Raw genomic sequence first — 14,613 nt, 5'->3', positions numbered from 1 at the left:
GGAGACCCAGGACCCAGACCCAGTGTTCCCAGGCCAGATGAGATATGTAATCCCTCCAGCGTGTTCTGGGTCTGCCCCGGGGCCTCCTACCAGTGGGATGTCCCTGTGCACTGCTGCTCCTTCACGTCAAAAGGGGTCAGTTGAGTTGATACGGGCATCTGATCAGGATCCTCCTAGGCACCTCCTGTGATAGATGTTAATGTCCTGTGTAATACCAGACGTTTACATTATCTTATTTTACAAAACATACTTATTTTACGTCACACAGCCGATGTAGCATATTTATTTTAACCCAAACCATGATCCAACCTAACCAAGCAGTTTTGTTGCATAATAGCAACCATTCCTCAACGTAAACCATGTGTTTAGAACTGCGACTGTTAATGTGAGCGCCTGCTAACAGTACTGTCCAATAGTCATGTATATGTTGGAGTCTTTTGCAGATTACTTATTCTGTCATTTATGTACAAGCACATGCTGGTATCAATGTTACTCTGATAGCCTCCTCTAACCAGTGGCACCTCCAAGGCTGGGCCATGGCCACCCTGATAAAATTGCTGAGCCCCCCACTAGCGCCTCGTGGCAAAAATAATTGGAGGCATTTTTGTCTTTAGGAAGCTGAGGTCCAGTCATTTTTTTGAGGTAGCGCAAAGATAATGGTCAAACTAGACAACCTAGAGACAAACGGTCAAACTAGACAACCTGGGTATACTGTAAATGGCCAGAAAAAGAGAATTTGGGGCGGCACAGAGTCCAGTCTGACAGAGACAGCGTAACAGAATGTTGAGCTCACATCATCAGGATGGTCTTACCAAGCTACCATCTGGCCACCCCATGAAACATTTACAGCAGGCACCACTGCTTTTAACAATCTGGATGAAAGAAATTTCTGTGTACTGCACATTAAAAAAGATTTTAACCATCGGCTAACCATCCAAATGGTTAGAAATGTCTATATGGATTCTGGACATACCATTTATTCTGGATAAACGGTTGCCTACAAATGTTACCCAAATGTATTGCTAATGCAAATACATGAGAGGCACAAACTCAAACCCTGCTCACAGTTAGTCTGTGCAGTAGTGTGGAACTGTGACACAAGTTTTGTCTGAGCAGACTTCAGTTGAATAAGCGTCATTCTGCTGATTACCTAATGTGACTGAAATCCACTGCAGTTTTTTTTTTTTTTTTTTTTTTTTGCTGTCAGTCTCTAATAGCAATGTGACAGCGCTCTTTAATGCACCCACTTCCACTCACCCTTTTTCATAATCTTTCCAAGGCCGTCTCTCACAGCTTTTCAGCGCTGCGTGACACACTCTGAGTTCACACCGTATGCTTTTTACCTTTCAGATGAGCCATGTAATGGAGACAAATCCATCTTCTGCCAAATGGAGGTGCTTGCGCGATACTGCTCCATTCCAGGCTACAACAAACTGTGCTGCGACTCATGCAGCAAGCGCAGCGGGGCTCTGTCTCTGTTCTCCGAGGCGGCTGAGACGGAGGAGCATGTCCGCTTCGGGTCAGCCTCCCAGCTGCTTGAGACATTAACAGCCTCTGTAGCGGCCAACGGCACTCGCGTTGGTAAACAAGTCTCAGGCAAAGGCTCCCCCTCATCAGGCAACGCTGTGAAACACGTCACCACCCCTGCCCCACTGAAGAAAACCCCATCAAAGATCACTACAGCACCACGGCGGGTCCCACGCCACATGGGTCTCACCGGCAGGAAGCTGCCTGCTATGGCGCCATCTCCCCTGGTGGATCCCACAGAGGGTCAAAAGTCGAACGGCTTGACAGATAGTCGGTGGCCTTCAGCGCGCTCTGAAGTGGAGAGATGAAAGTGACGCCCTTCCCCCCTTTAGGACTCTTTATGTACAGCAGATAATCCAGCTTCATCCTGAGTCTTCTCACGCCAAAAAACACCACAGAGAGAGAAACGGAGAGACAGAAAGAAAAGTGCTGGTTCACTTTGTTAAGAATTTCCCTTCCCGTTTGCCCCTTCATATTGACTTTTAATATGATATCTTACAGGGAGCTTCCAGAGTATATTATTACTTTAACAGCCGTGCTGCTTTGCTTTCATACATTTCATAGAAAGGAGAAAATAATTCAATCATTTTGAGGTAAAAGGGGCACATGGTCTGAAGGGAATTTTTACCCATGTAAAATGAAAAGCTTAATGAAACACCGCTTCGGTAGTTCATAGTTAATAATATTAGGGGCACAAAATAGCCAAAGGACAGATTAATACTCAAAGGAAGCATCTATTTTTACCACACTGGCTCCAAACTTGTATCAGTAGATATTACAAAGAATTGGCTGCTCAATTCCAAACAAACCTTTTTGACCCAAGAGGTCTTGAAGCTTTCTTTGATGTCACCTACAGTAACAGGTGCAGCAAGGTGTCTGATTGGTCTTTTCTCTGGTCTTGGTATTTAATGAATCAGGCCCCTTGTGTCTGCGGAGTGTTGTCACGGATCCTCCGGCAAAACCTCAGCAGACAGCAAGAGGGAGAATGTCAACAGTTGCAGTCATTAGAGCTGATTCAATTTGTGAAAATATATGCAGACTGCACCAGTAGAAAAGAAACAGACACAGGAAATGATGTAGAAATGCATGTTACACTTGTGGGTGTTAAAAAAACACAACACATCTTAAGAGTAAATAATTACCTTTGTTGCTCTGTTGGTGCATCCTAGATGCTTTGCATTTGATTAACATAGAATAGCGGCTTGATGCAACTAATGAGGTGCCGACATGTCAGATCTCTAGACTGTCACCTTCGAGCTGGATGGGAGGTTTAGTTTGCTATGAATCTATGAAAGAGGAAGATGATGGACAAAAAGGTTTAAAAAAAATTCATAAACGGATCATCTGAAAATCCCCTTTTTACTTGAACATTACAAACTGCCATTTTCTTGCCAAAAAGTGTAAGCCTAAAACTTGACTTAGAGAGATTTCAGCTGTCCCAGTACTTGAGGAGTCACTGCATACACAAAATCAAACACCGGACTTTGTACTGCCACATATGGAAAGTGGCCACACCAGTGAACCCATTGTGGAAATGGTTTTGGATGTATAGATTGTTTTTTTTTTTGTTTTGTTTTGTTTTTTAAAATATATCCAGCAATGTCTGTTAAATGGCGCTCTACAATTTCTATGGAAATGGGTATTTATAAAGGTTCCTGTAAATACTGTACATGAAAATATCAGTATTATTTTAAGAAGCTGAGGATACTTCAAAAACCATTTTAATCAGTTATAATAACATATTATTCCTGATGTTTACAGTTTCAGCAGCGGTGTTAAATGGACATTAACAATGCACAGTCTCACTCTACATGCTGGTGCAAATTTCTCTAAGGAATGTTTTAAAAGACATATTTTGAGAAAGATGCATGATTGTTTCCCTTCCGAGAGTTAGATGAGAAGGTTGTTGCCAAGTCTGTATCTGCACGGTAAATCTGAAGCTTCAGCCAGGAGACAGTTAGCATAGCTCAGCATAAGTTTAAAAGCATACCTACCAACACCTATAAAGCTCACTAATACATGTTATTATTCCTTCGTTTGATACAAACAAAACCAAAGTGTGAAAACAACACAAAAAGATTTCTAGCCTGACTCTGTCACCTTTGGACACAGCCAGGCTAGCTCATTCCCTCTGCATTTATTCACTGTGCTAAGCTAGCATCTCCTGACTGATGATAAGGTGCAGACATGACTGGTATCAATCTTGTCTAATTTTTGGCAAGAAAATGATTAAAGCGCATTTCCCAAAATGTCAAACCATTCCTTTGAGAAGCATCGTTTACACATTACATCACCCAGCCTTTAAGTTTTAGCTAAATCAAAAGTTTCTATGGTGCTAGCCATCAACCTTTGACTTTCTGTTTTGCTTTCCTTGTCAACATTTTTGCTCAGAAAGGTTGAAGTTGTTAGGTCAAAGAAGGGAACAAATTTAATTTAATAGCAGGGGTGTAGTGCTGCTGGAGTGCAACATAAACAACACTCCGCCACTTTTCCTCCAAGTGAGGAAATAGAATAAGCAGTTTGCATAATCTGAAATCCATGTACATTTTTGAAGCACCTGAAGATCCAGTCACCACGAAAGGGTATGCTATGAATTAATAGAATTGTCAGATTTGTCATATCATCATTAAACATGCATAGAGTCACAACATCAACTCATGCAAGTGACGCACAGTGATTACAGCAAGTCATTACAACCTACTACAACCATGGAATTGCAGAATACTAGTTAGCTGGATGTTTGTCTGATGACTGCATAACACCCTCAATATGATGAAACTATTCATAAAGTTTATCTAACATGTGATCGTGTGGTCAGTTATAGTTCACTAATGTATGTAATCAAGCCACAGTTCAACTGAGCGCACATCATAGAGCCTGTTTACACCTGGTGTTAGCATGCGTTTTGCTGATCTGAACATAAGCCGACAGCAGCGACACGTCGCCGTTCACACCTGTGTCTGTCATCCGTCTCAAGCTAAACACTTGACTTCAGATTTTGTCACTGCCTCTGTCACTTACGCTGCAAGGTCAAAGGGCCCCACGCACAGTTATCATGTCCACACTCTCGCTAGCTGCTCGCTAGTTACATTAGCGGATGTGTGGGTACAGCTGGAGACACATCACATCTCCTTCCAAAGGGCAAAGTGATGGAAAGTTGAGCAACTCGCCTTAAAATGGGCAAAGAGTGTTGGTACGCTGTCACCAAAACTACCACCACATCTAGAACTGATGATGTAGTCCTTGTCTGGGATGTATCAGGACGAAGTAGCTGTGTCTCAATTCAAGTGCTGCGGTCTCTGAAGGGCGTGGCCTTCGCGATCGACATCCACCTCTTCCTTTTGAAGACCGCATCAGCCAAACCAAACAGTCTCCGAAATAGAAAGGTCTGGTCTGCGGAGGATTTCCTGGTTGCATCACCAGTTGCTCTCGCCCCAACCCATTGGCATTCCTGTTACCTTTTTTTATTTTTATTTTTTTAATTTATCACGAGAGGAGATGATTTACGGCCCAAGACACTGCCGTTTGATATATTACAGGCAGATGGACCGTTTTCAGGTTAACTAGTGAATAGTAATGTTAACAACAGTCAGCCGTCAGCTAGGTAACAACTGTTAGTTACTGACTGTGACAGTGCCAGTGACAGTTATATGTCACTGGCGTGCAATGCATCTTGGGATAGGCTGGGCCACGAAGGATTCATCCGTTGCTTCATCCAAATTCTGGGAAAGAAGGCTGCATTTCTCGGCCGCATTTGAAGGAGCCTTTGAAATGGGACAGCCTTGGTCGCACCGATGTGACGAGTCGTTTTTCAAATGCAGCCTTCAAAAGCTGCAGCCCCTGAATTGAGACACAGCTACTGTCATTTACACTCAAAGAGATACGTGGTCAAATGCATCCCAGACCATCTCTGCTAGTGGTTTGAGTGATCAGGTCACAATGTGTCTTAGTGGTTGTTTACACTTGTATTAAGTGCTGTCCAACTGGATCAGCCAAGACATATATTAATAGCAGGTATAAATAGGCTCATAGATGGACTCAGGTACCTGAAAAAACAGCACTACACCCCTGCTGATTACTGTATGTTATATACAGTATGCCCATGTTTGTCTTGAACAGACTAAAAAAGGAAGTGAGTTTTTCACCATGCAACTGAAATATATTGTAAAATTTCTACTCTGATGTTTCCATGAAAGACGCAAAAACTCATCTTGAAAATGTTTAGTTCGTGATTTGCAGATTATTTTCCACAGTGACATATGCTGTCAAATTTCAACTCACTTAAAGCTGCATTAAGCGTTTTTTGACCACTAGGGGGCAGAAAGGCTCCCAAATACACTCACAGAAACAGAGCGACGTGAGACTCCCATTTAATCATGTTACTGTCCACCTGATGAATGTAAGTCAAGTATTCACTCTCCTTTTAGCTCTGTTTTGGTCTCTACCAGCTCCTGAGGGAAACATCTGCCTCTTTCTTCACCAGGTACTTGTTTATTTCAGCTCTCTGCTGTTTGGTGCTAACATACACTCAGCTCTTTGATTTTTATCTGGGGGAGTTAACGAGAGCCAAACCAACATGCTATAAGCTGTGAAGAGCTGCAGGTGTTTTTCTCTCAGGTGGTCCAGCGCTGTGAGCGATCCTTTCACAATACACAGTCATTTGATCCATTTTTAACATCAAAAATCTCGCTTAATGGAGCTTTAAGCACATCACACCCATTCACATTCAGTCTGAGTATGGTTTTATTGTACATGATGTGTTTGCAGGAACAAAGCCTCATTGTGAGCAAAAGAGTTTTACTGTATGTGGAACATGGTTTTTTTCCAAAGTATTTCCTAAATGGCTTTTTATGGTGGAAGAAGGTTCAGGAGAGAGAAAGCTATTTATTTAAAAAAAAAAAAATCCTCACAACCACCATGCATCTGACTGCAATAGCAAAGACACAGTTTTGTGTTTTCAGCAAAGAAATAACTATTCACACTCACTCCTGTGTGCCAATGTATAGTACATGTATATAGCATTGAGTACATAAATATTTATTGAAAGCTAAAGGGTTCTGCTTTGTTTTTACAGTATGCGTGGTGCCAGCTGGTCAATAAGCTGCAGCAGATAAACCATTGAATCACAAGTTTTCCAGCACATTTTCAAAAATTTTAAATGGATTTCTACTTTTAAAAAATAAAAAAAAAAGAATGTGATAGATTAGGGATTACATTGTTTTTTGCAAACAATTAGATGTAAATATACATGCTCAATTTTGAGATGTTTTACTTGTCGGAAAGCTGTCTTTTCACAGCTGTTGTGTAGAAGTTGTTAACAGAGCTGTTGCATCACAGCGACATGTACTGACCAGACAAATGCTTTATTTTAACCAATAAAACATTAATAGTGTAGTACCAGTAAGCCAGTAAAGTTTGTTTTTATGCTGTTTGTAGTGTCAGTATTGTCTAACCATTTTACATTTCCTCCCTTGTTCTTTTCACGTCTTTACTCGCTGCCTATACAACATTGCTGCTAATGTTATACAGAGCTAGTAATGATAAAATAGGGTAGTTGTAGATGTTACATTGACAATCCCTGAGCCTCAGACAGATATTACTGCATAGGATTCTCCATGTACTGTATCAATACCCCTGTGCTATCCGTGCATTGAAGTATTACGATTGTTGTGACTGTCAGTCAGTCACTCTCTGCTCTATTCGCTTTTCTATGTATTTGTGTAGATTGAAGTGTACACTACTGATGCTGTTTGTTGTAATGGGGAGCACATAGCAATAAAAGATATGATAACTACTCTGATTTCTTGCTTTCGGACTTCCTTTGCCATCATTTCTACATCTGTGAGGTTCAGTTCGGCAGCAATAAAAAAAAAAAACAAAAAAAAAAACGGGTAAATCCAATCATATATAATAGTCAAGTTTAAGATTTTAGCATTTTTATGTGACAGCTGTGGCCAGCAACATTATGTTTTTAGGTTGTCCGTCCCATTTTCCCGAATAAGATATCTCAAGAACACCTTGAGGGAATTGGGACAAACATCCAATTGGATTCAAGGATGAAGTGATCAAGTTTACTGTGACCTCGTCTGTCCCATTCTCATGAGTGTGATATCTCGAGAATACCCCAAAGGATTTTTTTCAAATTTGGCACAAACATCCACATAGACAAAACGCTGAACTGATAAGATTGTGGCAGTCAAAGGTTAAGGTCACTGTGACCTATCTTTTTAGAAGCTCTCGACCTCACCTGCATGCTGTGCCCAGGAATGTCTCGAGCACAACAAAATAAGGTTTTGTCTGCAGATAAACTCACCACCAAAACACTTCTAGGGGGTCATAAGTGAAGACTGAGAGGGGTATGAGTCTATGCATTGTTTTTTTAATCCTGCGTAGAATACCTGTAATGTTACTTTAAGTTTTCTCAAGACAACTTTAGTAAGCTCAAGGCTAACGCTAAAGTTATGATGTCACTTACATGCACAAACCAGAAGGAAGGTGTACTGTATTGCGCAAGATCTACTGATAAACAGTACAAAAACAACAATTGGCTATATTAAAGCCAAAAACAAAATATATAAAGACATTTTTAAAACTAAATTAGTAGCAAATATTTAAAAGGACATTCATGCATCTAGTTACGGCCGGGCACCACCGGGCACATCAGTGGCGCGACACGTCTGCAGCGCGAGTCCCGTAGCAGCTCGCCCCCCTGTTAATCAATTACAGCGGCTCCACCGGCAACAGGAGCGGCGCAACAACCCTCTATTTTACGCGGCTCTTCTGTTTTTGCCGCACTACGCTCCCCTACGCGACCCTCCAGCAGATAAAAACTACATGAAATAGTGTGCTAAACGAGCACAATGTGTTTTTAAATGAATAAACCATTATCAGAGGTGATATGTGATGATTTTTTTTCATGCATTTACCCATGTTTATCTGTGACATTGTGTAAATGTCCGTGGCGGACATTTGAAAGCGAGTAGATGACAAACAGTACAGTAAACTTGTAGATAACTCAAATATATGTAATAACTTAGGTGGAAAATGCTTTAACATTTCTTTCAGCCTACATGCAGCCTCTCGGCTCAACAAACGGTAAACAACCCTGCTGGCTTCTCTACATGTCGCTTCTGTACGCAGTCAGTGGAGCCCAAATGAATACACCGCGACGCTACGCTGACGTGGCGCTTACGTTTGCAGCCGGTGGAGCCCGGCCATTACACATGCAGTTATAGCTAAATTAAAGAGTGTTACCACAAGATCTAGGGGCAATACAAGGACAGTACACGGTCAGGTGACACAGAGTACAGTCAGGCTAGCATGCAGATAGTCATGCAGGCAACACACACACACTATGCAGAGCAGGTAATAAGCATTATGTACAGGGACAAAGCAAAGCCAACTCACGATCATGCATTGCACAGGCAAGCACACAAGGAGACAGTCAAGAACAGTCAGGCAAGCGGGCAGGCATACAGGGTTGGGCAACTGCAACGGGGCAAGTTAATCTCTCAATCCTTGACTTCCCAGCCCACTCTCTGAACCTGTTGGCTATAGCCTGATGATGGTAAACCCTGGGGGCATCGGCCAGTATTTCAGGAGGGTACATAAAAAAGCATAGTAGTCGCGCACATCCAAAAACCATTCGGGGCAGCTGCTGGACCAATTAAAGATAGCAATTAAACACAAAGACAGGTCTGCACACTGTAGCTCCCTTCAGTACAATTTATTAGCACACCCACAAGTGACTTTTCAAGCTAATGCTCTTCTTCAGACTTTGAGAAATACAATGTAGTCGGCCAAGACTTCCTTTTTCATGCAATTGTCAGTGTTTACAGTTCACTTAGCAACTTGAGACAGGTCTAGACAATATTTTGCTAATCTCTATGAACAGATATCTGCATATGAATGCAGATACATTTTTAAAAAGCTATCAAAATCAAAGTCATTATAACAGAGGTGGAGGTTACCTCTTGGATATTACTTTGGCTGGCTGGCTGTGTAACCCTTCAGATATCACTCCAGTTAGAGAGTATGGTGAAGACTTAAAGCACCTATGTTGAGAGGAAATAACTCAGGTGGAGGTGTCTGATGCAGTTCATGTCTTTTTACTGATGGTAGGATGGGTAGTGTTACCAGTGGTCTGCAATAAACAGAAATTACAAACAACATGCAGGATTTAGTGAGGTAACATTCTCTGTACAGAAATGATATTAAATTACACACTGGGTTAAATAAAAGCACAGTGACATTTCCACAATTTAAATAAAGTCACATTATTACTCTTTAATCATTAATTACCGTTAAACAACACAAAACAGTATATATGCACCAACCAGGTAGGCATTTACACTTGGCAACACTGTTTAACAGCCACCATCCACAAAGAAGAAATCCATTAGTAGGTGGGGCTTCCTGGTCTGGTACACAGGGGCTGTGTTGTAATCTGCCTAGCAACAGTGACAGCCTTCTTTCTATCCACGTGACTTTTGCACAGTCATTGTCAGAGAGGCTGATTTGTTCCAAGATCGCGTTTCGGCCAATATGTTCCACTTCTTTTGCTCTCCACACACTGCTGTTCACCTGCAGGCAACCAAAACTTGCTCACATGTGATTGGCCGATAATACTACCGAAACCACAACACTTCTGATGGCAGAATCTTGTACCGTTGCGCACAGATTCTGCATACATATACAGCTAACTTTTTATGTAATGAAGCCAACACGAAAGTGCCAAAAAAAACTGCAGTTCCTCTTCTGTCCACTTGAGGCAGGCTCCAGAAGTGAAACAATCCTCTCCATGTTAACTTTACAGTAGAAACAAACATGTTTACAGCCTGGTACAAAAAAACCGTTTTGGTCTCCATAGCCAATTTCAACATTCGTGACAACTACACAGAGGGCAGCGTTTTATATAACTCGCTTGTTTATATTTATTAAAGCAGAAGTTCGGTATTTTGCACTTTGAGCCCCATTTCTGAGTTGTTTATGATTTGGTTAAGACCAAAATAGTGACAATTGCTCCTTTTTGGAGAATTTGTCTTTCCCCTGCCTGGCTCAACACTACTGCCTATGGCCATGTGTGAATCGGTCCTAAAACCACCCTAAACGTTCTTTTTCAAAGCCATGAAACTCACCGTGTGGTCAGTGGTGTTCGTTGATGTTCTGACATAAAAATTGTAGCAAACTGGCTTCCGTGATGATTTATTTGACATTTTGTCTAATCCATTGGTTTTCTATAGGAAGCCTCATTGTCCGTTGGTAGTAATCCACCACCGGAGACGGAAAGGGGGTTGTTTACAACAAGGTTGTAGTCATTGTAGTCTTTTAGCTCAGAATGAGAACGGACAAAAAACTTTGTAATAAGTTTAAACACCTGCACAATGGATTACTCGCTTGTAACAAACCTTTGCAGTACAGTGCCTTTGAACACAACGCCAAGCTTCTTCTCCTGCTTCTTTTCTGTGTCCCATTACATTGCAATGGTTTTGTGCCGGTTGGCGACACCCACGTAAAGGAGCATTATCACCATCAAGTGGGCTGGAGTGTATAATGCTTCAGGGTCAAACGAACGATCAAGCGGAAGTTTACACACGGGTGTGAGGCAGCTGAAAAAATAGTTCCACAATCAAGATGAAGAGTGAAAACACGGATGGAAACCACAGTTTGCTACGATTTTTATGTCAGAACATCAACGAACACCACTGACCACTCGTTGAGTTTCATGGCTTTGAAAATGGATGTTTAGGGTGGTTTAAGGACAGGTTCACACATGGCCATAGACAGCAGAGTTAAGCCAGGGAAAGACAAATTCTCTGAAGTGAGCAGTAGTCACTATTCTGGTCTTAACCACTCTATTTCATCATCAACAACCCAGACATGGGGCTCAAAGTGCAAAATACCGGACTTCTGCTTTTATTAAAGGGATAGTGCACCCAAAAATGAAAATTCAGCCATTATCTACTCACCCATATGCCGATGGAGGCTCTGGTGATGTTTTAGAGTCCTCACATCACTTGCGGAGATCAGAGGGGGAGACGGTAGCAGCACAACTGCACACCTAATGGCTGACAGCAACTCAGATTAAAACGTCCAAGAACACATAATTGAAACCACAAAATGTCTCCATACTGCTCGTCCGTAGTGATCCAAGTGTCCTGAAGCCCCGACATAAAAAGTTGTTTGGAAAAGCATCATTTGAACTCTGTTTTTAGCCTCACTGTAGCCTGTAGTTCTAACTGCCTCTCTGTGGCCTGTGCTCACGTGTGCGCACTTGCGTGCGAGACCAGCGAAAGCACGTGAACACACATGAAGGCGGTGCCCATGTCTCACGGTCTCATGCAAGTGTGCACACATGAATGCAGTGTACGGACGAGCAGTATGGAGATATTTTGTGGTTTCAATTATGTGTTTTGGGCGTTTGAATCTGGGGCGCCACTCCCCCCTCGGATCTCCACAAGTGATGTGAGGACTCTAAAACTTCACCTGAGCCTCCCTCGGCATGAGGGTGAGTAGATAATGGCTGGATTTTCCTTTTTCTGGGTGCACTATCCCTTTAAGGCTTAAAGTTACACATTATTAAAGGAGGGCTGCTTTGGGTGACCGGCTGTTTGCTGATTGTGTCCTCAGCCTCTCAGTCAGATCCACCCCTCGTTCCTCTACAGCTCCACCATCTCATTCAAATATGGTCACCTCTGGCTCCAAAAATCTGACAAAAATCAACAGCCGAAATGTCAAACTCAAGGCTTCTAAACTTTAGTTTTTAGTAAACGTTTCTTCAAGTGGAGTAAATAATGATTTTTTGGGGGGGGGACTGTTTTCTACTTTAGAATAATCCCCACTTGGAGCTGTAGTTTCTGGCGGCAGAGCAGTGTATGTGGGATGGACCCAAAATAAACTAAAGTGTGTGTGTTTATGGTAATGAGGGAACATTTCACCCAATGCTACATTGTGACTCACTGATGTATTTTTAATGGTATCTGGATGGAGCAACAATGGAGCTCTGCGGCACAGAGGGAGAGGATACGTCAGGCTTTGGTAACACTGACAGTACATGTTAGTCTGCTCAACTAATGCTGGTTCTGGTCGTTTTATTTGATTTGTTTAAGATGTCAGACGTATACTTGAAATAGAAAGCAGCACATGAGAGTGACAGATGTGCAGGGAAGTGTAAATTACACGTCTTAATTATTTACTCAAACCCGTGGCCTCCCTAATTGTTTGTTGACAGTGTTATGAGTTTATTTAATTGCTGCTCTTCTGTTTTCTTGTGTATCAACAGTGGATGTTTCTGCTTATGGTCAGCCATTTACTCCCAACAAACTACTTCCACTGGAAATATAATGCACATTACTTCCTGTGCATAAGAAGAAAGAAAGCAAATGTAAATGATTTCATCAAGTCCCTACACAGCTGCTTTAATCAGTGATTAGTCACGTACATCAGTAGTATGTGGTTAAACATATGAAATGTGAAGCATGATCACCGGAGCACCGTGTTATATTTACTTGAAAACTGAATGATATGCAAATAACACTGGTGCAGTCACAGACACAGAGCTAGTTCACCTTTCTCTATGAATTGATTCATGACTGTTTATCTAACCCTGCAGCTTCACAAAGGCATTAATTACACCTTTACTTCCAGCAGCAGCTCCGGGTTAAACCTAATTTCCTTTCCGAACGATAAACACTTGAGTTCTGAATGACTGATACAAGATCTTTTCAGATGTTACAATAATACAACAGGGCTATCTAAATCTGTACGTGTGCAGCATGTTCATTTTCTCTCTGAGTCATTGGCTGGTCCTTTACACCACAAGGACATATATTGTGGGTTGTATGTGAATGCTTTATTTGAATTAAAATCATGGAATATTACACGTAATTACAATCATCACCTCCCTTTGCTTAATCAATCCTCTACTGCTAAATCAAAGTTGACATTTGCTGCACTGATCACACCTCTGACTGATTAAGTTTATTGATTTTCACCCAACTATGGTTGTAAGGGCTCATTAACATTTGGAATCTCACACATGGGTTGCACTCTGTGTAGCACGCAGAGACACATCTGGGGGAAGTTATTCTGAGGTGGAGAAAGGGGCGTGGCTTTTGGGGCTCCATCCCTGGATGCTTTTTCAAAAGCCCCAAATCTATAAAATACATTCACCTCTGTGTCAGTCTCATAATTACATTCATCCCTGTGGTTTATATTACTGTTCTGTTCTCTAAAGAAATCTTACTACGTATATAATGACAAAAACTCTGTCTGTGTGTCTGTTCCACGTTTTTCTCCTCACTGACTTGGTCAATCCATGTGAAATTTGGCACAGTGGTAGAGGGTCATGGGAGGATGCCAATGAAGCAATATTACATCAGTTGGCCAAAGGGGGGCTCTATAGCAACCGATTGAAATTGCAAACTTTGAATGGGCATATCTCATGCCCCGTATGTCGTAGAGACATGAAACTTTGCACAGAGATGCCTCTCCTCATGAGGAACACATTTGCCTCAAGAACCCATAACTTCCGCTTATATAGATTTTCCGCCATTTCGAATTTTTTGAAAAACACTTCAAATCAATCTCTTCCTAGGAAGTTTGAGCGATCTACATGAAACTGGGTGAACATAATCTAGGGACCAATATCTAAAGTTCCCTCTTGGCAAAAGTTGGAAAACTTACTAAAACTGAGCTTCTATAAGGCAATGAATATTGCGGAGGGCGTGGCTCATCACATAAAGGTGTATAACATCTCAAGGGTTTCACCCATCACCACGCAACTTTGTAGGCATATGACCACACATAATCTGAGGGGACCCCTCCATTATTGACCCCATCAAACAAAATGGGGGCGCTAGAGAGCTCATTTCTTATCTAGGCCTAACCGCCATATGGATTTTTACTAAACTTGGTAGATATGTAGAACAGAACGCCTCAAGGTGACTGGAGAAATTTAACTCTAATTGGCAACTGGGTGGCGCTATAACAACAGAAAAATGCTTCAAAATGGCTAAAATGCGACCGATCGCTGTGGCTCCCCCTGTGGACCAATGTTGTTGTTTTTTCTAATTTTTGGTATGACTA

General features: G+C 41.8%; 1 protein-coding gene across 1 annotated transcript in view; it reads left to right on the top strand.

The window, feature by feature from the left end:
* adamts3 (ADAM metallopeptidase with thrombospondin type 1 motif, 3) overlaps window positions 1–7,321 on the top strand; it is a 227,024-nt gene extending 219,703 nt beyond the window's left edge. The window contains exon 22 of the mRNA XM_033620106.2: window positions 1,351–7,321. Coding sequence (XP_033475997.2) covers window positions 1,351–1,835 — 485 coding nt within the window. The 3' untranslated portion in view covers window positions 1,836–7,321. The remainder of the gene's footprint in view (window positions 1–1,350) is intronic.
* Window positions 7,322–14,613: the final 7,292 nt, after the last annotated feature.

The sequence above is a fragment of the Epinephelus lanceolatus genome, chromosome 9 (genome assembly GCF_041903045.1).
Source record: "Epinephelus lanceolatus isolate andai-2023 chromosome 9, ASM4190304v1, whole genome shotgun sequence".
In the NCBI taxonomy this organism is placed as follows: Eukaryota; Metazoa; Chordata; class Actinopteri; order Perciformes; family Serranidae; genus Epinephelus; species Epinephelus lanceolatus.
This window is presented reverse-complemented; position numbering and strand designations above follow the sequence as displayed.